The sequence below is a fragment of the Cuculus canorus genome, chromosome 20, assembly GCF_017976375.1.
Source record: "Cuculus canorus isolate bCucCan1 chromosome 20, bCucCan1.pri, whole genome shotgun sequence".
Lineage (NCBI taxonomy): Eukaryota > Metazoa > Chordata > Aves > Cuculiformes > Cuculidae > Cuculus > Cuculus canorus.
In genome coordinates, this window is record NC_071420.1 from 10,754,737 (window position 1) to 10,781,483 (window position 26,747).

The following is a 26,747-nucleotide window of genomic DNA, read 5'->3' on the forward strand; positions in this document are numbered from 1 at the left end:
TTTGCCAAGTACAGGATAATTTGCAGGAATCCTGTGTTCAGGTCTTTCACAGTCTTCAGGCAGTACTTGAATTCTGCTTTCTCACCAACCTTAGCATTGACACACTAAACTTGAAAAGTCAGCCTTGAGAATTATGCTTGGACAGAAGAGGAAAAAACGCTACTTTCCTGCTTTGTTTTTTTTTTTTTTAATTATTTTGTTCTTATAGTAATGAATGATTCTTAATGAATTTGCCAATATCAATTGTATAAAAAAAACTTGAGTTCATACAGCACAAGGCATCCGATGTTCACTGACAGTCCATAGGGACTGGACATAAAACTTGTAGATCCTTAGCCAGAGCCACCTGCTTGATACCGGATTTGAACTTGAGGCATGTTAATGTATCCAACCAGCCCCTCTGGAAAAACAACTGTGACCCCTGAATGAAAGGGAGCAAGCAGATTAACTTTTGAAAATGCTTTGCAAGAGGGTTCACCTCTGTCTGTAAGTTGTTCTTCTCTCGGTTTTTGCTGTTCATCCCGAGTTTTTGCTGTTCATCACAAGCTCTGCTGATCCCATTGCCTCCTGCTCTTGTGATTTTTCATCCTAGGCCTCAGTAGGATGTTACTTTCTGCTGGTCCAGATCTCAGTCAGGCTTCTGTTATCCAACCTGATCATCTGAGATTGTTGTCCAAGTCCCTCACACCTTGAAGATATGGAGGTGATGAACAAACAGTCCACTGCCACGTGGGCTCCTATTGGCACACCTCATCTCTTCTCATGTTTTCCCATTCTTTTGAAGCTTCTTATATAAGAAACTCAGGTTTTGCAAACTTGTATGACCCTGCTTACTGAGTCTTGGGCAGAGGAATGTGAGGTTGGTCTGTGTGCTACGCATATCAGGGATGTGAATGGCAATTAGTTGGGGAAAAAACCTCTACAGGGCTTCGGATCAGATCCCAGTGTGGAGGAAGAGGGCAAAAGAACAGGAATATTCCATGGTCGCAGAAATAATTATCTCCAACCTTAGCCTGACAATTTCATTGTGAAATGAAATGATGCTGATAAACCTCAGGATTTCTTAACTCCTTGGTTATCTCGAATCAGAGCAGCAAACGGATCCTGGATGTAATTACAGGCCTTAGATTTAACTCTTGATTTGCTGTATTTCTTTTACCATTACCACAGGAAGATGGCTCAATGCGATCGTCTGATAGAAGTGGATGACATGATGTTGATGGGTCACAAGCCAGATCCCATGTGTGTCTTCACCTATGTCCAGTCTCTGTACAATCATCTACGGCGCTTTGAGTAAAACCATCGACACCTCTCCAGCCAGCAGGGTCCCGGGCAGTACGCTCATGGGAAGAGTGACGTTTTGCAAATGGAACGCAGTACTGTGTTTTCCTTTCTCCTTCCCTTTTGCTTACATTCAACTGCATGGCTGGCTGACCGAAGTGTTGCTGAGCAGCACCCCAAACCGTTGATCACATCGGCATGTCAGAAATATGTTTGAAAAAGACAGAAAAAATCCACAGGGAAAGGCAAATGCTGTCATTTTGGTGCTAGTAGTAGGTTGGATTTTTACTATTCCTGTGTTTAAAGACCACAGGAAGCTGGTTTGCTGCTCCTATCTCTGTTGGGCTGGGGACCCAGTTTTACGCAGCGATAGGTAATGCTGCTACGAAGGTGTTCCCTCTTAAAATGCAGGTGAAACTCTGGAAGACAGCACCTTCAATTCCACTTCTCTGTTGAGTGTAGCACAAAAGAAATAGCAGATGGACAAGGAAAGTTCTGTTTAGCAACTGATAACGTTCTCAACCACTAAGGCAATACTGCCTTTCCTTCAACCCTGTCTGCGCATCATTCGTGCACGCACTCACTCACTCACACACATGTACCCACACACACCCACACCAAACAGGTACTGTTCTGTTCTCTTAAAGTAGAAAGTGAGCACCTCTTCCCTGCTCACGGGGGAGATGGGGAACTACCGTGTCCGTTTGTAATGGTCAAATCTGAAGTGATTTGCTTAGAGGCTTGCGAAAGCCGCCACTGGCACTCCGGGGTTAATTTCTTAATGGTGAAAAATAGCAACAGCTGGGGCTGTTCTGTGTAGGAGATTTGTGTTTGCATGACTTAGGATTGCAGGAAAGGGGCAGCTAGGAAAGTACAAAATCCTCTGAATGGTTGTAAATAGAAGCAAGGCTAGTTTGCTTTGACCAGGAGTATAGGGGAGAGCAGCTCTCCGGTGTGGACAGGAATGAAGTTTTTTACTTGCTCAGTCCTCGTATTGACTCTGAGGTGGACAGGCCGAAGCGGCATGAAAGATGTGGGAGTTTTGAAATGCCTTGGGCTAGTTTCTGGTTTCAGTTAAATTAGCATTAAAACCACAATACAGTGGGATTATTCCAGATTTACTGGACAAAAAGGTCATGTGTCACCCTTTCTGGTTTTCTTTTTGATAAATCAACAGAGCTTTGTTTTCACAGTGATTGTTAAAAACAAAACCACTAAAAAAGCATACTTGAGAAAAAAGAAGCCTTTTAAAATTATTTCTTCCATAAAAACAGGGTCATAGAAAGTAAAAACTGAAAGCCACAAGCCCTCTGTTCATGCTAGAGAATGTTTTTTAAACTGCATATGTGCTTTTTGTAGATATTTATAAAGATTACTTTGGTTCTGTATTGATGACCATTTATAATAAAATACATCAAACTCTCTCCTGAGTTAGTGCTTCTCTGTAGAATGAAGTGAGAGGTAACAAAGCAAAATCAGTGCAAATAATCCAAAGCTTTTGCTCAGAAGAATATTGTTCTAGTCATGAAGCTCTGCGCTCTGGATTTTAAAAGTACAGCAGTTCAGCAGCATTTGGAATAAGATTTTAGCTCAGCCTTTCTTTCTAGTGACGTTTACTTAAGAAACCATGAGCAAAGCAACCGCTTTGTTAGCCCTCTCGGGGGAGAAAAAAAAACAAAACACCAAAAGCGCCCAAAGGTAAAGTGTGAGTGAGCTGCTGAAGGTCTGGATCCTTGAGTTTGGTTTGAAGTGTAGCCAGGCTGTTGCTATGACACTGTGGAAACAGTTTAAATACACATCTTAACGTGTGTGTCTGAAGGATACTTGGTCAAAGGAGCAGGATCCTTGGTGTTGTGAATCTCTCGGATTTAATACGAGTGGACAGAGGTCGGGTCTGCTCATATTTGCTGTATGACTGCTCTCATCCTGAGTTTCTGACTGGCATTTCGAAGGACCGTATTTCCGAGGAGTAAGTGTGTGCCTGGAGCTCCACCAAATGCACTGGAAAGATAAAACACTCCGCATTTGTGTTTTGGAGAAGTGATTAGAGTGAGCGCGATGAGAAATCTGCCCACAGCTGGCACACGTGAGGCACGTATTTACATTCTTACAGAATACTTTTCATTGACTGACAGAGCCAAGTCCCATTGCAGCTACAACGAGAGGGGCAGTACTGGCTTTGTCCCTCATTCCTTTGCAGTCCCAGACCAGGGATGGTTTTTTTTTCCTGGGTGATGTGAGTGCTAAAAACACAGGTAAGTGCTTGGCCAGTTTAAGCCTAGTAGCAAGAAATTATATAAAGGAACTATTAGACAGTAAAAGAATTGTCAATTCACCAGGGGCAGTTTACATCCTTTGTGTATTTAGTTTGTTTTTACGTCTACCCAGAAGTTATTTGAACAGGTTTCAGTAAGTCTTCTGACTTTAGAGAGGTGGCACCTGCCAGCAAACTGCCTGCAGGGCAGTGAGAGGCTGTAAGATGATTTTTACCGCTGATGGTTCGTGTGTGAGGAGCTGAGGGAGATGGTGCTGTGCCGTGATTTTAGAAAAACCTATGGCTTTGTGCGTGAAGTCTGATCTAGATGAATAACCTTGACTGTAGATTGTATGATTAAATTGAAATTCAAGTCTATAATGTGTGCCCCCGCAGGAGATTTTAGTGTTTTCAGTTTGAAACAATGCAGAGAGTGTCTGTATATGGCAGAAAATGCGTTTTGCATGAAGAGAACAGTATAATAAAGCTGCCACAGTGTCTGTTGGGCACAGACTGGATGTTTCCTGACTGTTCCAATGTTTCTGCACCATATCTAAAATCCTCTACTATCTGATGTGGTTTATTGGCAACCTGATCCTACTTTTAAAGGCTACATCGCTCTGTTCTGTGCAAGATTTCTGAAATGCAGAGACATCAACCCACTTTTTATGTTTGTGTGTAGCTTCCCAAGGCGGGGAGCTCCTCCTCCTTGACAGTACGTTAGGTGGATGGATGCCTTTCATCGCTTCTCCCTTTGTGTGACATTTCCAATGAAGTGTTTAATCTAAACACGCTCAACCCAGTGCAAACTCTTGGACGCATTTAATTAGGGATAAAAACAGACCACATGGTTCAACCTGTGTCGTTTAATTTAGACCTGGCCTGGCTTACAGTGTCCAAAAGAAAAGTTAACACAGCTCTGTGTCAGGTGCACTTAAAAGCCACTTGAGGTTGTACTAAAATAGCCCTATGTCTAGCTAAAGCCTCAGGGCAGTTAACTCAGAATCATGGAATGGTCTGGGTTGGAAAGGACCTTTAATGCCCATCCAGTCCAACTCCCTGCAATAAGCAGGGACATCTCCCACTGGATCAGGTTGCTTAAAGCCCTATCCAGCCTGACCATAGATGTTTCTAGGGATGAGGCAGCCACCACCTCTCCGGGCAACCTGTGCCAGTGCCTCACCACCCTTAGTGTAAAAAAAGGTCTTTTTTCTATCTAGTCTGAATCTTCCCTCTTCTAGTTTAAAACCATTCCCCCTCGTCCTATTGCAACAGCCCCTGCTAAACTATGTCCCCTCCTCCAGGGGTCAGTTAAGTACTGAAAGGCCACAATAAGGTGTCCTCACAGCCTTCTGTCCAGTCTGAACAACCTCAGCCTGTCCTCGTAGGAGATAATTCTGGACAGTAGTGGAATCCCAGAATTCAGACCTATCGCGTGAGTCTGCTGCACAATTTCCGCAGCAAACAGTTAATGATGCTGCAGTATCAGCTCAACCCAGAGAACCCTCTCGCTTCAGCGTGCTGTCACAGCAGTCCGGGTGACAGTTTAATCCTCTGAAGAATGAGATGATCTATGGTATTTTTAATGCATCTAATAAGGAACATGGCAACACATTTCATTCCCATCTGGTCCCATTATTGCTGATTATTTAGACTCCCCCACAGAAAACACAAGATATTCTTCCAGACTCCGTGGACTTTGGCCACTTCTTCATAAAAAAAAAGAACACAGTTTCTACATCCCAACACAAGTCACTAAGGTGAGGAACTGCTTCCTCGCAAAATCCTTTATAAAGGCATCGGGATGGGATGTGGGATGTGAAGAGCGTTCCAGTTGTTCACACAGCACAGGAGTTGAGTTGGGCTTACCAGCACTCCTGTACCACCGGGAATCCGCTCTTTTCATCCAACTGTAACTGCTTTTACACCTTGTGTGGGAAAGGCTGTTCGGAAAGGGGTGGCTGGAGGGGGGAGATGGGGGTTGGAGCCTGACTCCAAGTCTCTTTTGTCTCAGGAAAGTTTATATTTGCCACAAATTTATTTGCACATATTTTATGACTGATGTTTTAGAGAGCTTGGTATTAACACACCTTTAATTCGCTTTCACAATCTTTATGCATTTCTGCAATAAATTGATCAAAAAATCCCCCAAAGCTGTGGGAATGATCTTCATTAAGAATATGTTTTTATTTGCAGGTGATCTTCACTGGGACTGGGCGAAAGGAAGCAGCCCTGGCTCGCGTGTGCTGTGCCTTTCCAGCTGCTGCAGGGGCAGAAGGTTGACAGAGGCAGTGCTGCTGTTGCCGCAGCAACCGGTTTGTTGACCCGTCATGGTATTCTGAGCCACCTCCCAGAATCCTGAGTCGCACCTTTGGAAAGAAATTCAGTGCTGCTGCTGCTGTGGAGACAGAGGCTGCGAGAGAACTGGGAGCAAACCCGCCCCAGTGAAGGGAAACTGAGGCACTCAGCCAGGGTTTGGCTGTGGGAGCGGCGTCAGGCAAGAGGTGGGAGAGGGAGAAGGAAGGGGGGGTAAAGGGAGGGCAAAGCCAGGTGTTGCTGTGGGCACTTCAGGGTGAGCCGTTGCCTCAGGATCGCTGGATGAGGATAATGCAAGAATAGGAAACTCAATAACCACGCTGCTGTGACTTTGCATATATTTGAGCGTTGGTTTCACCCTATATTAAACCAGTGTCCCCAGCAGGCTTTGTTCTTTGTTCTGCTTTAGCCCTTCCTAGGCTTTTCCATTCCCTCATTTACCTGCTGTATTTCCTCCTTCAGCTTTTCAGGTCCTGTTTTCTCTCTTTTTGCTTTTCCCTAATGACCACTACATTTCTTCTTTACAGACCACAGTTCACGCACCTCTCCAGCCATATACTTAAAAGGTGTTGGCTTCTCCGTCCTCTGGGAGACTATTCATCGTTCATATTTGTTTACTTTTTCTCAGTTTTCTGATTGTCCATATTTAATCCATCTTTTCTCAGCGATCTCCTTTTCTTTCCCTTCTCCCTCCTGTCGCAGATAGCCCATCCCTTCCTCTCAGTTCTGCTTTCAAGCCTCTCACTCTCCTCCTAGCTTCCATCCCCAAATTCTTGTGTTTCTTTGTTCTCCCACTCCGTACTCTCCCCCACACCTTAGTAAAGTCTTGAGGAGCCTTCAGCAAGAACTTTTTTCTCTTCCAACCCGGGTCATTTTGCAAGTAAAAGGGTCAAGAGTTTTTCTCACCCTCAGAGACCTCCTCCCTCTCTTGCTTCTGCAGCCAAATACGATGCCATTCCTGTTTTCAGGTTCCACATTCCAAGAACTGAGGTGCGTTTTATGCAGAAACATCCCAAGAAACAATGGCCAGGCTGGTGCAAGCTCCCCCCAAGTTTCATCCCTCCGAGTGGGACATCGCAAACAAGATGCAGCGTGCCAGTGCGGAGGCGCAGAAATCCCAGTCCGAGCGCCTGACAGCTGAGAGTCAGAGGCTGCTGGATGAAATAGAAAGGACAACTCGGAAAACCCAGAGTGATGTCAGCAAGAAAATAGGTAATGCCAAGTGTCGAGATGTGTTGTTTGAGGTATATGTTTAAGATGGGCTTAGAAAATTAATGGATAGTGAGTAGGAATAGAGGTGAACACTGTGCTCTCTGATCACAGGGGATAGCGCGAAGTAATTTAGAAAAATACTTTGAGGCAGATTCTTTATTTTAAAACAAATAAATTACTTCTCTTAACCGTAGAGAAAGCTATTAGAACCTAACCTGATGACAGAGAGGTGGTGGATGCCCCATCCCTGGAAAGATTCAAGGTCAAGCTGGATGAGGCTCTAAACACCCTGATGGAGCCAAAGGGGTCCCTGCTCATTGCAAGGGGTTGGACTGAACGGGCTTTAAAGCTCCTTTCCAACGCAACCCATTCCATGATTCCATGTGAACTCCACTGAGGCTTTATCTAGACATAGAGCTGGTTTAGTATAACCAAAAGTGGCTTTTAAATGCACCTGACATGGAGCTATGCTCACTTTTAGTTTGGACATTGAAAAGCTCTCTGTAAGCCAGGCCAGGTGAAAATTCGCGACACAGGTTGAACCATGTGGTTTGGGTTTATCCCCAACTACAGCCACACGGTTGCAAAACTGTCCCTGCACATCAGCCTACAGCACCACACACACTCTGTTATGGAATAAATCTATTTTTAGCCATCCGTAAGATCTCACCCACAGTGCTCTGGCATATAAAATGGGCTTGTATTAATACCTACTTGCAATTTCCATTCTGCAGAGCAGAGACGGGAAGAAATAAAATTCTGGAAGCAAGAGTTAGATAACAAACTTGCACAAATTGTTCATGAGACAGAGGTACTGCTGACTTTCAAGACTAGGCTGGAGAAATCTCTAGAGGGCTGCAAAGAGCCACTCGCCATTGCCCAAAAGTGTCTCCTGACCAGGTGAGAGGATTAAGAAGAAACACATTTAGGGAGAGAAAAACAAAATAATCTAAGTAATGAACCTTTAACAAATAATTTAAAAGGCTGCAAATTCGAGGCTGGCCTCGAGTCTGATTTAGGTGTTGTAACACTGGGGAATCAAGGACATTTAAGGAAGAACTTCCTGTGTGGCAAGGAAAAGCCTTCAATTTGGAAAGCTGGGCTTCATCACCTTCTGTGAGCTGCAGGCACTGGAACGATGTGGCTGATGGCTTTTCCTCTTTTTGTTTAGGCAGCGGCGAGTTGGGATTGACTTGGTGCATGATGAAGTGGAACGGGAACTGATGAAGGAAGTTGAAGTCCTCCAGGAGGCTATGGCCCTGCTTAAACGTACCTTGGAACAGACCAATGAGCAAATCAGGTGCCGTAACCAAACACTGATAGCTGGAAAGCAGGACAGCCATGATCCTGAGATGTTGGAGGGTTGAGCACAGGTCCAAAGTTACCATCAGTGCTAAACAGTTACAGAAGGTCAGTCCTGATTCGTACCATTCAATCAGCAATGGTGAGCAGTTCCTTTTGTCAGAACTCAAGGTACTCGCATATAATCCCTGGCCTTCTCGTGATCTTGTCCTGTGCCTTTAATTCCAATGGGAACTGTACTATCAATTTATATGGAGGCAGCTTCATGCTCTAGATTTTGGGACTTTGCAGCTAGCATTTCATACAGGAAGAATCCCATAACAGCATTTGTAGTCCCTAATGCTATATGCGTGCGTGTTAGGGACACCTTTGAGGCCTGTACGTTGACTTAGAGTCTGTTTGTTTCTTCTCCTAGAATAAACCGTTCCACAAAGTACAACCTGGAAATGGACCTGAAGGACAAGTTTACAGCTCTGACTATAGATGACTACTGTGCGAACGTGGCAAGCAACACTCCTGATATTGGATACACTGATAACGCAGTAAAAATGGAAGGAAAGTAAGTGGTTATTTAGTTCAACGAAAATGTGATAACTACATAGCTCTTATGTTATAGTAATAGCAAATTTAATGTAATTTTGTGTAAAGCAGACTGTATCTGTCCATCATCTGTCTGTTGTAGATTGGTTTTTTTATACTTTTGTCCATCACTTTAGTATTTGTGAAATAGAATCATAGAATCATGGAATGGTTTGGGCTGAAAGGAACCCTAAAGCTCATCCAGCTCCACCCCTTGCCATGGGCAGGGACATCCCGCTGGATCAGGAGCTCCAAGCCCCATCCAACCTGGCCTGGAACCCCTCCAGGGATGGGACAGCCACCGCTTCTCTGGGCAGCCTGGGCCAGGGCCTCCTCACCCTCACAGGAAAACATTTATTCTTAAGATCTCACCTAAAACTCCCCTCTTTCATCTTAGAACCTTAACCCCTCGTCCTATCACTGCACTCTCTGATAAAGAGCCTCTCCTCAGCTTTTCTGTAAGCAAGACAAAAAGCCACAATGATCCCATTCCTAGTGAACTGGGGAGAACACTGGACTGGGACACATGAGGTGTGGAGTCAGTCTCTGACATAGTCATTACCCTGTCTGTCAGTCGTGCCCTATTCTGTGTGGGTTGGTTAACGTGAACGGTTTAGAAGGGGAAAGAGCTGCCACAGCAAAACAGGCTGAAAAGAGGAAACACATTGAGAAAGCAGCATGTGTGAGGCAGTCTCCCGACACTATTGGCTCTGTGAGAACGGACAAACTTTGAACACTAAGGGACTGACAATTCTTGCTGTTAGCACATCAGCGTGTGTCAACAACAGGCGGTACCGCTCCGACACGCCCGGCTGGTCTTGGCTGCTGCATGCAAATAAAAGTTAGAGCTGTTTATGTCCACTCAGTGAAAGCAGGAATCCTCTGAGGAGCTTCCCAAACATCTGTCTGTAAGCCTCTGGTGGCCCAGCATGACCCTCTAATTCCAGGGGTGCGGTCAAGGGTTCGCCTCTCCACTACAGTGCTCCAGACAGGTTCTCTAAGTGCCTGTCTCGTAGGTGGTGAACTGAGAGGATAAGCAAATGTTTTGTGTGAATAGTTCCCTGCTATTAATAGTAACAGCTGAATTGCATTAATAATAACAACTTAATTAATGAAACGTGTTCTAAGAAATCTTGGTTATCATCTGGGTTTCCCCCACAACTACTTAATCCTTTATGGGGAAAGGAAAGTTAAAACAAAGATGCTCTGTGACTTCAGCAAAGTTGTTTTCACTCTACCCTTGTCTACTTCATTCTGAAATGTTTGTGATGGAGCGGGTCTTTATTTTGTATCTGTAGGATTCCCAGCACTACTGGCATTCATTGGGACATGCATATCCCAGATTTGTGGTGTGATCACAGATCTATGAAGTCACGGAGGTCCTGATGCTGCCAGTTAATGACCTTTGATTCTGAATCTCTTTCAGCTTTGTTAGCCCTGAAGAGTGGGTAGATTTCTCAAATGTAAACATTAAAAAGGCTGACAAGCAGAGAAACAATTCTTTGGCACTGCAGGCGCTGATTGATAGCATCCTCTCACAGACAGCGAATGACATGCGCAAGCAGCGTGAGGTGGTGGATGTTGCATTTAAAAATAGGGTGAAGGAAGTCAAGGATGCCAAGCACAACCTGGAGACACTCCTTGCAATGGTAAGTGGTAGGGGACAGTAAGCAAAACAGTAGGAATAATGGGTTATCTACCAGTTCAGAGAATCATGGAATCATTAAGGCTGGAAAAGATGTCTAAGCTCATCCAGTCCAACCATCAGCCCAACACCACCAGCCTACTAAACCATGTCCTGAAGTGCCATGTCTACACGTTTTTTTAACATCTCCAGGGATGCAGATTCCCCCACTGCCCTGGGCAGCCTCTGCCAGGGCTTCACCACTCTTTTAGTAAAGAAATTTTTCCTAATATCCAGTCTAAACCTCCCCTGGCACAACTTGAAGCCATTTCCTCTTGTCCCATCACTTGTTACTTGGGAGAAGAGACCAGCGCCCACCTCGCTACAACCTCCTTTCAGCAAGTTGTACAGAGCGATGAGATCTCCCCTCGGCCTCCTCTTCTCCAGGCTAAACAGCCCCAGTTCCCAGTGCTGCTGTAGGCGAACAATTTTGCTTATGATTTTTAGTTAAATGGGGCTCCTATAGAATTGTCACAATTGTCATATTAGAGCCTAATAACTTACAAAGTCAGAGTCGCCGTGCTTGAAATTTGATACATGAAAATTGAGTGTAAGTGGTAAAAATAAATTGCTGAGCGTAAATCTCCAGTTTCACTCAGAACAGTGTCACCTTTTTTTCCGATGAAGGAATCATAATCCTGTCTGGGCTTTGTAAAATATTCTTTGATGAAATTACATCTTAACATAATGAGTATTACTGTTGGTGTTAAACTGTAACTGTTAAAGGTGAGGTTGATGATTTCATCCATTGGAAGAGACGTTGTGCAGCATGTCCTTCTCTTGGGTTTGTTCAGGTGATGGATGAGACCGCCTCGCAGGAGAAGAACATTGCAGCCCTAAAGAAAGCAATCGCTGATAAAGAAGGACCCATTAAAGCGGCTCAAACCGTCTTGGAAGCAAGAAACCATCGCCCCAATGTGGAATTATGTTATGACACAGTGCAATGTAGGCTGATTAGTGAAGTTCAAGAGATTAAAACAAACATTCAAAGGCAAGTGGAAATGATGAAAGAGAGGAAAATCTGTGGTATCAACTGTTGGATTACTTGAATGAGTCCAAGCAACATTGGGTCCCAGCTATCCTCCCCAGAGGCTGGGAATTGCTTTTCCCACAAGGGGAGGACACTAAAGGAAGCCACATGGATATAGTCTCCCTCTGAATCCTCTTCTGTAATTTATTTTTTTGCTCAGAATTCTTACCCCACATGAAAAAAACCCTATCCAGGTGTTTCCAACTGATGTCTTGTCTGTATTTTCCCTGTTAGACTAATGGACACCCTGGCTCGGGCTGAGACAGAGCTGAAAGGACTGGGCCGGCGACAACTTTCCTTGGAGGAGGAGATCCAGGTCAAGGAGAATACATTGCACATTGACGAAGTGCTCTGCATGCGAATGAGAGAGTCTGCTCACATTAACAACTTCTGAAGCCATCATACTCCAAAGAGCCAGCTCCTGCTGAAACTTTATTGAGAAACCTCCTGATTTATTGGTTTGGCTCAATGCTGTCTCGGTTCTACTTGTGCAGGGTAATTAAAACAGACCTAATACAGCTGTCTATGCTCTAGAACCCCTCATGAAATCTCCCACTTAGCAATAAAATTCCAAAATAAGGAAAAATGTCCCTTCTTCCATGTTATTTATCTTGTGTGCAACCAATGATATCTTTTGCAATTGAAATGTCTGGAGGCTGTGGGAGCTAGAGTAGGAGTCTCTTCATAAGCTGGGGAGATGGGCAAGTGGGAGGGATGACCTTTGGGACTAGCTATGGCGTGTTTTGTTCTTAACATCTGCTGTTAAGAGCCAGGCACAGGGTGTACATCAAACTTAACAGGAGGCAGGGACTGGTGATCATGGGATAGTGCACCTGAGCCAAGGCCAAGCCGAGGCTGACTTTGGGCTGATCACCTCCTCACCCCATGTCTCAATTTCCCTATTTGTAAGATGGAAATAATGAGATGGGCTTCATTGGTGTTTGAAGCTCAAAAATGAGAAATGCTGAAAAAGAGGAAGGCCTTATTTTCACCAGAGATGCTCGTAACGGTGGAAAAGGGCTCACTGCTTCCTTTGGTTCTGGCGAGGCAAAACAAAGCAAAGGTAAGAATAACTAACACTGAAGACATAGCAGGTCAGTTCCCAAGTCTGGCACTTTAATGCATGAGGTGTAATATTGTCCCTTGCTGTAATCGCATCTCAAATCCCTTAATAACGCTCTCCAAAGGATCCATTCATTGCTTGCAGATGTCACTGGGTGTTCTTTCTCCGTGTGGTTTACGTCACTGAGTAGGTGATGACAAAATAATTAATCTCTGAGTCAATGAGGTATTTGAACTTCCTGTAAATGTCACGCAACAGCGAATCCTCCACTCTGGTCTCTTGTTGGGCAGTGTAAATCCTGACCTGTAAGCACAAATGACAGCTGTCCCTCAGATACATCGAGCAGGCTCAGCCTGTTCAAGCTCACAACAAGAAGCCTCTGTGACTAATGAAGAATCTAGAGAAGCCAAATTCCTTTGTTTTGAGTTGAGTCTTGAGGTTTTACTCTGTTTTCACTCCAAACTGTCTGAAAACATCATCTCCTGCCAAAGAATTTTTTGGGAATAGCAAGGGTCCTTTTACCCCAGGAACTGATGCATCCCTGGAATCTGTAGATCTGGGAGGAGCTACTGAATTCAGAATGTAGCATGCAAAGTAGCAAAACAGCATGCTTTACACCAGCTGCAGCTGTGGTCTGGATTCAGTTCAACACAGCATCCCTGAAGAGTGAGATATGTTTATATCTTTTTTGCAGTTTAGTGGGATTCAACCCCCACACCTCAATTTAAACATAGGCATCAGCTATGGGCCAGGGAGGTGACCGAGAATCCCTAGCTTGAATGAGAGGTGCCAGAGGGAACCCCAGCCTAGGAAGGACTTGGGGAGTTCTGAGGGGTTGTTATAAAACTTCTATTGTATCCTGTGGGTGGTTAAGTAGGTTGGAAAGCCCCATTTCCGTGAGGGGTTCTCTTATTATAATGCTAAAACCTAACACAGGGAAGCAGTTATGATAACATTTGCATAAGTGACCTTCCTATGGGCATGGGGACTTTCTCTGGATATTGAAGACAGGAGGGAAATGGAAGGTTTTTGAAGGAGAAAGTCTTACATGGATGGTCGTCAAAATGCATTTCCTTTCTGCACGGTTTTGTAGCAGCCTCTCCATGAAGGTGACACTTAGAAACGCCCAGACTCTCAGAAATAACAATCTTCTGCATAATAAGACGAGCTGGAGCAGTTCATTGTCCAGCACCTCCTCGCTGTTGTTTAATTCAAGTGTTAATCTCTTAAAAAAAGAATGAACACTGTTAGTGCTACTGAACAGAGCTCATGAGCGCAAGAACTAGAATTCAATACACAAGAGTTTTGCAATTTTACTAACAGAAGCAACTGTCAGCAGATCAACTTTATCCCTTGACATTAGCAAAGAATCAGTTTTGTACGATGGCAACAGTCTGTGCTACGGTGGTCTCCACTTTCCTGCTAAGACGGGGCAGTCCCTCGTGCATTACACACCATCCCGAGAGACAGACAACTCTGTCGAAGATGCTACACCCACAGCTCATGTTTGACAGATGGGAAATTATCCCAGATACACAAGTAGATCCAAAGGCTTTCCAGAAACTTTACAGCGCTTTAGTGTTAGAAACTCTGCAAGGCAACAGAGAGCCATCAGCAGCCCCCAGGGGCAAAGCCACCTGCTTCCCTCAGGCGTGCAAAGACCCGATGCTCATTGACATGGGTCAGCAGTTGCACGCCTTCGGGGACACAGCCTTGCTGACACCAAAGTGCTTTGACACGGGCCCCAGTTAATTTACATGTGCTGTAGATTATCTGGGCATTGCCAAAACAGAGTGAAACCATCCGTGTGGGCTGAGGCAGGCTGAACAAGGGGTACAGACTATTTTCCTCATGTGCAGATTGCCCCAAGGGTGGGGTTCAGAAAAATGTGAAATGAGAAGAACATTATTGGTTGCTAAACATGAAGTTGTCTAATCAGACTAAACCTAAAGTTTTCTTACAAAAATGACATTTTCCTGCCTGAAAGGTTCTTTTTGCTCATAGCTGCCAGTACAATCACCAGTATTTCGGGCATTTTAGCTTTTTATAAGGGCGACCTGACATCAGCGTGACAGCAAAGACTCCCCCAGAATAACGGGGATTGTACCTGGACAAGGATAATGACCTGAACTAGATTATAGGTAACACTGGAATGGTTCACTTAGGAAAAATACCCTTTTTGCCAACCACAAATAAGATGTCACTGTTTCCCTTACCTGCAGAGTATGGCAGTAGGATGGGAGGAGAATGGTGAGGGTAGGGCTCATTATCCAGCTTGGGTCACTGAAATGGCCCTTCCGTAGACTGACACTCTTGAGCGGAATCGCCACTTGCAGGATCCTGGCTAAATGATCATGCTTTAGGACTCTTTCAAAGGACATGTTCACGCACAGATTTGGGGCTTTCTTGGCCAAGTTTGCCCATGACATTCCTCTGACCACTTGCCGATGAGGGTCATTGATACGACACTTGATATTCAAGGTGCACAGGGAATGAGCACAGTGCTCCTGCAGGATGTTCAGCAGTTCATCAGAGATGCAGTTATAACTGACAGTCAGGGTGACGAGGTTGTGGAACTTTGACATAGTTTGCTGGAACAAGGTGCTGCTGTAGACATGCAGGTTCGTATGGAAGAAATCTTCAATATTCATTTCGGATACAGAGCTTTTGTTTGTCATCCGGCTCAGACAACTCAGAAGCTCACAGCCATCTTCCAAGGATACTCTTGCTCCTTTTAAATTGAGATAATTAAGATGTTTGCCCATTTTTTTCAGGAAGAAAGCTAAATTCTTGATAAACTGAACTCTGACCCTATTTTTCCACATGCTGCGGTCTAATCCCAGGTGCTTCATCCTGAAGAATGCTAGGCGATGGTTACACTTACCCAGGTGTGAAAAAACATCTCTCATAACCATTTGAAAATTTTGAGTAGTGCTAGTATTGTAAAGATATGATAACTTGACTTCAAGGTGCTCCAAATACTTGCCAAACTTCTTGATAGACCACAGTGCACGTTGAAACTCCAATTTGTGTGACCTTAATGGGTGGCCATGGAATGTGATAGTTCGGCTTCTCCAGAGGGATCCTGAGTTCATGGCCCAATTCCAGTGTTTACAGACCAAGAGAGCTTGAGCTCTGTTCCTGTCATCTAACAAATGGAAGACACGCCTCAGACAGCCATGAGGCAGATAAGCCCAGGCACTCTGCTTGGCTTCACTTTCCTCTTCCATTGAGAAGACACTTTTTCTCTTCTGCGTCTTGGGCTAAAAAAAAGAAGAAAGCTTTGGGTAGGTTTCTTGCTATTCCCAAAAGACCAGGCTTCCAAGTAAATGGCTGAAACTTTGCTTCTTCACATTCAAAAACTAACAATCCTTTCTTTGCCTCTGTACTCAAACTGTCAGAGTCAAACAAGCAATTGGGTCTAAACTATAGGCGAAACCAAACAAATGTGATGAGGTCTACTCTCAGTCTCCCCTTCTCCAGGCTGAACAGACCAAGTGACTTCAGCCACTCCTCCTCACACAGCTTCCACTCTGACCCCTTCAGCAACTTTGTGCCTTCCTCTGGACACTCTCCAGTAGCTTTATATCCTTCCTCTACTGCGGTACCCCAAACTGCACCCAGTACTCAAGGTGGAGCAGAGCATTACAATCGCCTCCCTCGACTGGCTGGCGATGCTGTGCTTGATTCACCCCAGGACACGGTTGGCCCTCCTGGCTGCCAGAGCACACTGCTGGCTCATGTTCAACTTGCCATTGACCAAACCCCCAGATCCCTTTCTGCACCTCCCTTTCTGTATGGTACCAGTTTTACTTTCAAGGCTGGATTGTGTTATTCGGCTCCTTGTGCACTTGTCCACCTCTCACGTTGTCCCTCTGGAGTTTAAGATTCTCTGACTGTTCCTTCCTCAGAGTTCAGCCATTGCCGAGGAGCAAAGCGGTAACACCTCTGATGTCATAAGAACTTAATTTATTCAAGGGCTAACAGTGAACAAAGCTGACTTGAGCCAAGTCATTTGGGCTAAGGTGAAGGGAGTGAAAAACAAAGCATATATATGTGCTAGTCCCTCAGGAGGTGAGCAATACAGGCTACGATCCAGAAGCCAGGTGCAGGCTGTATGTCTTGTCATGGATTGAGTGGCTGAGGAATAAAGAATGATAAAGTGAAGTAATGCATCCTCTGTGTTCTCAGCTACGAATTGCAGACTTCAGCTGTGAAATGCAAACCTCAAGCCACTGGCCTGTTAGGTGCTTGATTTCATGAAGCCTTTTACAGCTCTTAGTCGGCTCTGTGAGCAGCCAAAGACCACGTCAAGCCAATGTTTTGTTAGTACCTTTGCAGAGAGGCAAAAATTCAGACTAAATTTACTTCCCACCTCTATAGCGTGCATGTCTTATCACATCCATTTGATAAATCACTCCTCAGCTCTTGGGGATGAAACTGGAAAAACATCTAGTGATAGTGTCTTATGGTCTACCTCTAAATTAGGGCTTATTTGCTGATAGGACTACAAGATGCAACTCAAAAGTAGGTGATATCAATCTCCAAACAACCTACTTGTCCTCCTTTGCACTCGCTGTTCTGTTGGGTAACAAAAGTTTAAAAGGATGGAAACAAGAGAGGAATAAGGAGATGAAGAAAGCACGTCAATCTCTAAGAGTTTGTTTACAACTACTCAAATATTTCTGTTTTAGTTTTATAAACTAGAATGAAAGCAGAGGCTGACTGCCCAGTTCTGCTTCAGCCTACAGTTCTTCTGTCACACGTTCTTTCACTGTCTGTTCAACCAGCTCCATGTCTATTCTTAGGGATTCCGGCCCCTCCTTCCCATCCAAAGTGCCAGTCCAACCCCCAGCTCCCAAGATAACCCTTAGAAACAGAGCGTGGATCTGATTACCACCTGAGTCCACCTCTTGCATTCATTATCTCCACCTCTCCAAGAGCTCTCTTGTTTTGCAGAACTGTCAGTCATTTAGAAGGCCTTTAGATAAGGACCCTGTGTCGCCTGTGGATTGCAGATCTGAGCTACCAGTTTCCTTGTGAGAAAAGCCTGAACCTTTCTCTATGGAGACTCGGGGGAGTGGGTGGGCAGGAACTGGGGACACCAAGAGACACAACACCTCTCTAACTCCCTGGAGGCCAAAAAGCCAATGGGCAGAGGAAAGCAGAGCAGCATACAAGACACAAACATAGAAGCACCTCTCTATTAAGAAGTGGTATTTATTGAACTATATTCATCCGTATTATAGTATCTGAACGCAAAGGAGTACAAGCACCATCATGTGGAACTCTTTACATACCATTAAAAAGTGTGTTTAGAAGCCAAGAGTGCGACTGGAGCTATCTTGCAGTGTTACTGGGCTGGCCTTCCCTGGGCTCTAAACTGAGCCTGACCTATGGAAGCGGTTCAAGCTGCCAGCTCTGACCTTAAATCAGTGTGGGGAAAGCAAACCAAACGATGAAAGCTGGGGAGGGACTTTTACAAGGGCCTGTAGTGATAGGAAGAGGGGGAATAGCTTCAAATTGGTGGGGAAAGATTTAGGCCAGATATTAGGAAGAAATTGGTGAAGCCCTGGCCCAGGTTGCCCAGGGAAGTTGTGGCTGCCCCATCCCGGGAGGTGTTGAAGGCCAAGTTGGATGGGATCTCGGGCAGCCTGGTCCAGTGGGAGTGTCCCTGCCCGTGGCAGGGTTTGGAGCTGGATGGGCTTTAAGGTCCCTTCCAACCCAAACCATTCCATAATGTTGCACTGGAAACCATCCAGGCTGACCTGGAGCAAACGGGCAGCAAGGCAAGGCCAAATGCAGAGAATGTGGTTTGGGGTTGTGGCTCTTCTGTTTTTGCTTTATTTTAGTGGTTGGAGGGGGATGTGAGTTTTGTTTTGTTTTATCCTACCCTAGAGGGAAACAAGACCTGCAATGCATTTATCTTTAAAACACTTAAAATCATAGAATAGTTAAAGTTGGAAGGGACCTTAAAGGTCATCCAGTTCCAAGGCCCCTGCCATGGGCAGGGACATCCCCCTGGCTCAGGCTGCCCAAGGCCCATCCAACCTGGCCTGGAACACCTCCAGGGATGGGGCAGCCACAACTTCCCTGGACAACCCGGGCCAGGGCCTCACCACTCTCATGGTGAAGAAATTCTTCCTAATGTCCAGTCTAAATCTGCCCCTCTCCAGTTTATACCCATTCCCCCTTGTCCTATCCCCACAAGCCTTTATGAACAGCCCCTCTCCAGCTTTCCTGTAGCCCCTTCAGGTACTGGAAGGTCGCTATAAGATCTCCTCAGAGCCTTCTCTTCTCCAGGCTGAACAACCCCAACTCTCTCAGCCTGTCCTCGTAGGGAAGGTGCTCCACCCTTCCGATCATCTTTGTAGCCTCCTCTGGACCCATTCCAACAGCTCCATCTCCTTCTTATGCTGAGGATTCCAGAACTGGGCACAGTATTGCAGATGAGGTCGCCCAAGAGAGGAACAGAGGGGCAGAATCCCCTCCCTCCCTGCTGGCCACGCTGCTTTGGATGCAGCCCAGGACGCGGAGGGGGCGGGGCGCGAGGGGAGCAGCCAATGGGAGTGGAGGAGTGGGCGGGGCTGAACCTATGGCAACGCGGAGGGGGCGGGGCTGAGTACATGGACGTAGAGGAGTGGGCGGGGAGAAGCCAATGGGAACGGAGGAGTGGGCGGGGCGGAGCCAATGGGAACAGTGGAGTGGGCAGGGCTGAACCAATGGGAGCGCGGAGTGGGCAGGGCAGGCGTGGATCAGCCAATGGGAGTCGCGGAGTGGGCGGGGCGGGAGGGGAGTGGCCAATGGGAGCTGCGGAATGGACGGACGCAGCTGGCGCTCAGACAATGGGGGTGGGCGGAAGCAGCCAATAGGAGCTGCGGAGTGGGCGGAGGCGGGTGGGGATCATCCAATGGGAGAGCGAGGTGGGCGTCAGCGTCTGGGACGCAGCCAATGGGTGCGGGCGGGTGCAGCCAATGGTGGTGGCGGAGCGCGCGGCGCGTCGTTCAAAGCGGCGGTGGCGGAGGGCTCTCTCCGCTGCTCAGCGCGCGGTGAATCCCGCGGAGCGCAGCGCTTCCTTCCGCGTCTCCTCCCGCGTCTCCTTCCGCCGAGGCCCCCCCGCCCCCGATCTTGAGGGAGACGCCGTGCCGCCACGCGTTAATTGCAGGTAAATAACCGAAACGCCTTCAGGGACGAAAGATTGTGGCAAAAGTGTTGTTTTCCGGCACAAATAAGGGCGTTTGTAGGAAAAGGAGGAGGCGAGGGGGGCGCCAGGCTCTTCTCCCAAGGAACAAGGGGCAGAAGGAGAGGAATCGGCCTCAAGTTGCACCAGGAGGGGTTAAACTGGATATTAACAGAGAGTTCTTCACTTGGAGTGGAGAAGGTGAGAATTAATTGATGTTTTGCTGCAGCTGGTTTGTGTGTTTACTTATCTTGTCATATAATTCTGTTTTGTATCAGGAGATTGTGTGCAGACAATGTCCAGCAGGGATAAATAACCTGAGAGAATAAACACTGCCTTAGAGTTGCAGGAATTGATTAATATGTTTAATATTATTAATATGCTTAATTGTTTTGTGAGGTGATTTAGGTCAAGCCAGTCCTGGGCTGCATCCAGAGCAGCGCGGCCAGCAGGGAGGGAGGGGATTCTGTCCCTCTGCCCCTGTCTTGGGAGACCTCACCTGGAGTACTGTGTCCAGCTCTGGAATCCTCAGCATAAGAAGGGGATGGAGCTGTTGGAATGGGTCCAGAGGAGGCTACAAAGATGATCAGAGGGCTGGAGCACCTTCCCTACGAGGACAGGCTGAGAGAGTTGGGGTTGTTCAGCCTGGAGAAGAGAAGGCTCTGAGGAGATCTTATAGCGACCTTCCAGTACCTGAAGGGGCTACAGGAAAGCTGGAGAGGGGCTGTTTACAAAGGCTTGTGGGGATATATGTGTGTGTTTAAATTATCTTATATAAATAAGTTGGGAAGTTGTGGCTGCCCCATTTTACTCCAGGCCAGATTGGAATGAGCCTTGGGCAGCCTGAGCCGGTGGGGTATCCCTGCCCATGGCAGGGGGGTTGGAACTGGATGATCTTTAAGGACCCTTCCAACCCAAACTATTCTATAATTCTATAAATGACGGACATTTTAGCCTTTCTCACCAATGTCTTCTGCCTTTCCTGCCCGTTTCAGGACTTGTGTTTCCACAATCATAACTATGACTGCAGTGAGAGCCTTCAGCTCACAGCTCAGGCAGGAGGCAACCCCAGTTGGGTGAACTTATCTGGTGCTGGAAGGCAGCTTCAATTAATGAAGGCAAAAATTTGGCATACAAGACCTTAGCCTGAGACACCAATAAGTACATTGCATTTACAGAGCATTCCACCTCATATGGTGGAAATGCAATATAAGATTTCTTCCTTTTGTACACACACACAAGGACACACAGTCCTCAATAGCTGTAGAAATGCTGTTCTCTTACAAGCTTCTAAGTAAAAGTCTACACAGCTCTGATTTTTTGTGTTTCTGGCAAATGTAACTTAGTATCTTCTATAACAATGTCCATCTCTCCTTTTTCATGCTGCTTCATACCCTGTTCTGTCTAATTCTTGTTCTCATTCCGATTGTTTTAGAAATAAGCTTGACCAAGAACTGGAACAAGATGGCATCTGTGCTCCAAAATGTCAAGGCAACAATGGCCTGGCGGAAACACCAGCTTCTAGCTGACTTTGATGAGAATGAGAGCCCTGTCCCTGACAAATTCAGGACAAGGGCTGCTTTGAGTTCCCTCAATACCATTCGCATGTCTCTGAGGAAGCGAATACCGCTGAAGCAAGTAGAGCTGAATTGTCATAAGAGCCCAACTTGGGAAAATCTGGAAGCAAGACAGAAACGCCACACTCTTCAGAGTATTAAAAGAACAGCAAAAAATGCTTTTGGAACAGTGTCCCAGGTACTTTGCTTTTGCAGTGGAGCGTGGGCAGAGTTTAGTTTTTGCTTCAACTTCAGTAGTAAGATTTCTGGACTCGGAATGCTCTATTCCAGGGACTCTGCCCCCCACACTTGCACACCATAATGGCTGGCTCATAGCTCCTAACCAGTAAAATCTTTAATATCCTTGTTAATGTATAAACAGGCAAATTATGGATCTGACAGAACAGGGAGGAATGTGACAAGAAATATAAGGTGTAGTTTCATCAAAACATTTATTTTATTATTAAATAGATGTTTTTCCCCTACTGTGTTTCATCATGGACGGCAGAGCATCCTTCACTGCCATTGCTTGCAAAGAATACTTTCTGAGAAATACGTAGCATTTTGGAGATTTTTTTTTCTTACTCCTTTTCCTATACCTATACTATTTATTAGCGTGTTCCTCATTATCGTCAATCTAAATTTGCTCTGAAAAAAACTCATAGATGGTAGCAGGGCAGCAAACTTGAGCTTACGCTTCCCTTTGGTGGAGAATTCTAATTTTAACCACATTAATTATATATTAGGAAGGCTGGTTCTTTCCTGTGTAAGAGCAGCAGAAGCTCTGTTCCAGTGCCTCCTGAAGTCCTTGACATGTTCTATTGAATGGGGGCGCAAATGACCCCTCCAATGCAAATTGGTACAGAGGGTTGAGAAGAATTCGTGCTAGACTAAACCTAAGAATGAAAGCTACAGATTCAGCCCAAATGTTCTTTGTCTTTCTGGTTCCAAACCCTAGGCTAATGGAGTTCACTTAGCATAATATGTCTAATGCTTCTTCCAGAAAATACAGAAGTCTTGCCAAAGCCCAGTACGCTCAATGGTGACCTTTCCACCTGAATCAATCAGCAGAAGCGGTGCAACCAGTTCTACAAAGAAAAGAAGTACTGGGCCTCGAACCCCTTGCCGTAAGAAGAGTGCAGCCAGTTCCAAAAGCACCCCACGATCCAGCAAAAGAGCCTCGCTTGGGCCAACAAGGGTGTCAGAACATGGAGAACGGAGGGGGTTCTCATCCTGGCTTGATAAAGATTCCGTCTCTCTCCGAAGATCAAGAAGAGCAGCAGCACTGAAAAGCCCTTATTCATCACCTGCTTCTGCCAGTAGAAAGATGTAAGCCACATTGTTTTATAAGACTTTATTACTGTGATAGAATATCGCAGAAAGGGTGTGCTGTTTGAATAGTTAATTAGTTTTAGGTCCCTGTATAGACAGGAATTGAATGCTGCATAAAGCTGAAACATTAATTTTGTGCTGTGACAAGAACTTCTTAAAAATCACTTTCCCACTGGGTAAAGTTTACACTGTTTCTCAGCACCAGTCTCCATCAAACCTGAGTTCTTTGCTGATGCCTTTCTGGTAAGGAAAAATGCTGTCAATGTATCTCACTCCTACTTATCAGTAACTTTTCCAAAGTTCCTATTTTTACCGCAAAAACACCTGGAATAGATTTGATTCTGCTTTTATAGACAGTAGAGAGATTCTTGCCTCAAAGATTTAACACAAATTAGACAAAGGATTCTGCGCTGAGGAAGTGATTTGTAATGCACACAGTTTTTTGTTTTGGTCAAAGACACATGAGAAGTGTCAAAGCTGGAAGCTGGATTCAAGCCTCAGGAGTCTGAATCCAGTGTTTGCAAATTGGAAGGCAGCTGTCTCGGGGATGAAGGGAGGTGTAAGGTAGTTGGTCAGTGGCATTAAGAGTGTGATTGCTACAGCCCTAAACTGGTCTGGGTGAAGTCTGCAGGTAGCTAGCGGTGTTACTGCAGGCACAGAGGCTTGGGTAGTGTCACCCAGTCAGTCTGTCCTGTGTGATTAACGACCATTCTGTTCGCAGAGAGTTTGACTGCGAGTTGGAGCTGATCTCCTCAGGGATTTGCCAACTGAAGCGGTTCTCCCAGGCATTTGATGATGCCATTGCGGAAGAGGAAAGGTAAATACTTCTAACCATCCCTCAACTTTTAGCAACAGTTTACCTGCCACTCAGACACTGCGAACTGCAGGCTACACGATCCCTGTAACTCAGGATGAGGAATAGTTGCAGAACTTTCTCAGCTGTAATGTAGCAGAGCCTTTCATCAAGATACCTGTGCAGATTAAATCTGTACTTGGATTTGCATCTTCTAAAACCTGTCAAATGCTCTCCTTCTCCTTGGTTTTCTTGCTGCAGAAGTCAGATTTTTCCCAAGGGAGAGACTCCCTTTGACACTGTGTGAGAACAATCCCTTCCCACCTCTGTCTGAAAGGTGCCAATCCCAGCTGGGGCACAGGGGGATCCCATTGCATTGATGCTGTCATCGGTGCCTGAGTATTTGTAAGACAATCCTTTAACTGGCAGCATTATGTTAACCAATAGTCCACGGTACCCATAGCTCAAACAGAGGATGTAGAAGCCTTTTCAGCCCCCTGGTTAATCCCTGCAGTGGCAGGCACAGGCTGCTGTGTTTGTAAAGGTTATGTCACTCTGAATTAGTGATATTAAGACAGTAAAAACTAAAGGTCAGAAGTCTTGTCACAGGGCAATCCCCTAAACCTCTTCCTCTCTTCGAACACTTGAAGTCAAGCATTCAATAATTAAATGTCAAGCACCTAAAATCCTCTAAAGAGACCCTAGCATGAAATATGTTTATCTACGAAGAGGTAAGGTGTTAAAATCCTACACACTTCCAAAAACTCAGGTTTTACCAATGGGATCATTTCTAGATAACTGCAGGTTAGATCTTAAGTTAATGATCATATCCATTGAAAGTTCACTAAATCTCACTCCTAATATTCTCCCATCTGTTAGTGATATGACAGTTTCTCTCATTCGTAACTGAAGATAGTATCAACCAGGTAAAGTAGTTATTCACTTCCCTTGTCTGTACCCGCATGCATCTGTGGGGAGAAAACCTGCTGTTTGGGGACAGAGGCTTATTAACTCGTGCTTCTTTGACGCAGGATTGTGTGGAACCATAGGGTTCTTTCCTCATTGTCACTGCTGTCTCTGCTACAGCAGATTCATTCTGTAGCTGTAAAACTTCACCTTTACACTGGATTAGTGAAACCTTGTGGGTTTGCAGAGACCCGAGGTCGGGCTTCTATGGAAACAGCAGCTTTTCTCACCCCAAACCAGAAAACTACTGGTACTAATGTCTTTGTCACTCGACCCCAGTTCTTGCTGATTACTAATGAAGATCACAAAGCATGATAGAACAATTACCCTGAGCTGTTTATTACAGCCTTTCTTTTCCATCCCATCCCAATAACAGTTCATTTAAAACAGCTGTTGATACCTGGCATTTTTAAACACAGCAATTGTACCTAAATGGATGAGATCCATTCTTTGCTCTAAGTTTCTAAACATCACTTCTAGTGTCAATTCATTAAACTATCACCAGGTAAATGCCTCTTACCTTCACTGACATCTGTATTGTGACACTATCATCACCCATGGTGTTGGAAGTATTCCTTTTGTTAAACGGAAAGTTACATCCTGACTACTATGTCATATTCTAGCAGCAAAGATAGGTGTAAAAAGCTGATTGCTGTAACAATTCGGGAAAAATGAGAGCCATTTCAAATGTGTGACTGAAGCTTTGGACAGTGGTGTGTAGTGCTTCCTCCAAGCAGTCTGGCCCAGTTCCTGTGTGTGTAGCTGCATACGATGTGCTCTGTCACTGGTGAGTTTGTGGGCTGCCTACTGGAATAACTGCGACAAACTTTCGGAGGTGCCCTTAGTCTTGCAGATGTTCTGCTCTGCTATGCAGTTGCTGTTGTATTGCAGCTCCCTTTATATCTTTTCCATGATGAAACAAACCTTGATCTCAAACTGTTAATAGTTGCCAGCTCCATGTATCAATGGTTTTCTATTTTAATATATTAGATTGTCACAAGAAAGGCTCCTATTGCTACCTGAAGTGTTGCAGTAGGTAATTTGTGTACTGCCACTTATGCTCACTGAAGGTAAAGTATTTTCTTGCTAGTGTTTAGAACCCTTGCACAGTGGAAGGTACACGTCCCAGAGCACCTCCTTGCTTCCATCTAACAGTTTTTGAGCAATTTGCCTGAAAACCAGTTCATTAACCTCACTGACTTCATGCTGCTAATGGCAGTTTTGTTGTTCTGCAGGCAACACGCCATATCAAACTACTACCATCTAATGGCACAGAACTTCCAGTCTGCACGTCAAACTCGGAAACTTTCCCAAGCTCTCAGAAGGCGAGCAAAGAAACTCCACCAAGTGCTTGGTACTTAGGCAGGGATGGCTGTAAATATTGTTAGTTTATGTGCGTATATAAAGGAGAGCTGAGGTGCACTCTGTACATTGTAGAAATCATTACATTTTATAATATTTCTTGACAAAGCGGCTCAGTTCTTCCCTTCCCTTGCTTGAGGAGAATCAAAATTGTACCAGAGTGTAATATCTCCTGCTGAGGTGAGGGACCATCTTAAGTTCTTCGAAACTTAGGTTGAACTGACCAGTAGGAGTGGCCAGAACACAAGCCGCGGACTTACGAAGGGCGATCACAGGTAACGGCAGTAGCTAGACTTGTATCTAATTGCCATAAGTTTTAGTATAAGTACTTTGCCTGCTAGAAGTACTGGGGTATTATTTTGAAAGCCTGGATTTTTTTTTTTAAGCATCAGGTTTATCTGGAAGTTAATTAAATAGTGGCTTGTTTGCGTTCCGAGCACAACTGCCATTCCAAGGCAGCAGGGTTCTGTGGTGTCACTAATACCACATGAGGAGCCACATTAGGATTCTTAAGGATTGCTATTAGATTAGCCTAACTAATCCTGTTTTAAGTAACTTTGTCACTTCTTGCTGCTGCTTTAAACAGCATCTTGGCAGCTGACTAAACACTACTGTTGTATTACATATCTGTCTTTTTGTTATACCCAGAAATTGGTTTCTACAATTAATGTAACCTCTCACAACTATTATATTGGCTAATATCACACTGCAAGTATTTTATTTGAAGTACGCTAATCATTTCATACTGTATTTTGCTTATATTATTAGTTTTCAAAAGTAACTTTCATTTGATGAGCCTTTTTGGTAGGTGATTCAAGTAATAAGAGTTTAGTCTGT

General features: G+C 45.1%; 4 protein-coding genes across 7 annotated transcripts in view; 3 read left to right on the plus strand and 1 right to left on the minus strand.

Annotated features, from left to right (window-relative positions):
* Positions 1 to 2,680, plus strand: part of SMTNL2 (smoothelin like 2) — a 39,071-nt gene extending 36,391 nt beyond the window's left edge. Inside the window, exon 9 of one of the 2 annotated variants that reach the window (XM_054085294.1) lies at positions 1,171 to 2,663. In XM_054085294.1, coding sequence (XP_053941269.1) covers positions 1,171 to 1,297 — 127 coding nt within the window. In that variant the 3' untranslated portion in view covers positions 1,298 to 2,663. Of the gene's footprint in view, positions 1 to 1,170 lie in introns of both variants that reach the window. The other variant, XM_054085293.1, reaches the window with a different exon arrangement.
* Positions 2,681 to 5,519: 2,839 nt separating this feature from the next.
* TEKT1 (tektin 1) lies at positions 5,520 to 12,224 on the plus strand. The gene is made up of 8 exons (XM_009567033.2): positions 5,520 to 6,039; positions 6,820 to 7,063; positions 7,798 to 7,963; positions 8,235 to 8,363; positions 8,781 to 8,924; positions 10,371 to 10,593; positions 11,423 to 11,619; positions 11,893 to 12,224. Exons 2-8 carry the CDS (start codon positions 6,874 to 6,876, stop codon positions 12,050 to 12,052), a joined length of 1,209 nt encoding a protein of 402 aa, XP_009565328.2. The 5' UTR covers positions 5,520 to 6,039; positions 6,820 to 6,873; the 3' UTR covers positions 12,053 to 12,224.
* Positions 12,225 to 12,895: 671 nt separating this feature from the next.
* FBXO39 (F-box protein 39) lies at positions 12,896 to 15,951 on the minus strand. The gene is made up of 3 exons (XM_009567038.1): positions 14,938 to 15,951; positions 13,770 to 13,946; positions 12,896 to 13,024 (listed from the first exon to the last, which is right to left on the minus strand). Exons 1-3 carry the CDS (start codon positions 15,949 to 15,951, stop codon positions 12,896 to 12,898), a joined length of 1,320 nt encoding a protein of 439 aa, XP_009565333.1.
* Positions 15,952 to 19,688: 3,737 nt separating this feature from the next.
* PIMREG (PICALM interacting mitotic regulator) lies at positions 19,689 to 26,747 on the plus strand. Of its 3 annotated transcripts, XM_054084907.1 has the most exons (6): positions 19,689 to 20,102; positions 21,337 to 21,656; positions 22,461 to 22,786; positions 23,511 to 23,606; positions 24,462 to 24,508; positions 25,784 to 25,916. In XM_054084907.1, exons 2-5 carry the CDS (start codon positions 21,366 to 21,368, stop codon positions 24,490 to 24,492), a joined length of 744 nt encoding a protein of 247 aa, XP_053940882.1. In that variant the 5' UTR covers positions 19,689 to 20,102; positions 21,337 to 21,365; the 3' UTR covers positions 24,493 to 24,508; positions 25,784 to 25,916. The 3 variants fall into 3 exon arrangements, with proteins under 3 accessions (XP_053940882.1, XP_053940880.1, XP_053940881.1); XM_054084905.1 differs by lacking the exon at positions 24,462 to 24,508 and having other exon boundaries at positions 25,784 to 26,747; XM_054084906.1 differs by lacking the exon at positions 24,462 to 24,508 and having other exon boundaries at positions 19,689 to 19,886; positions 25,784 to 26,747.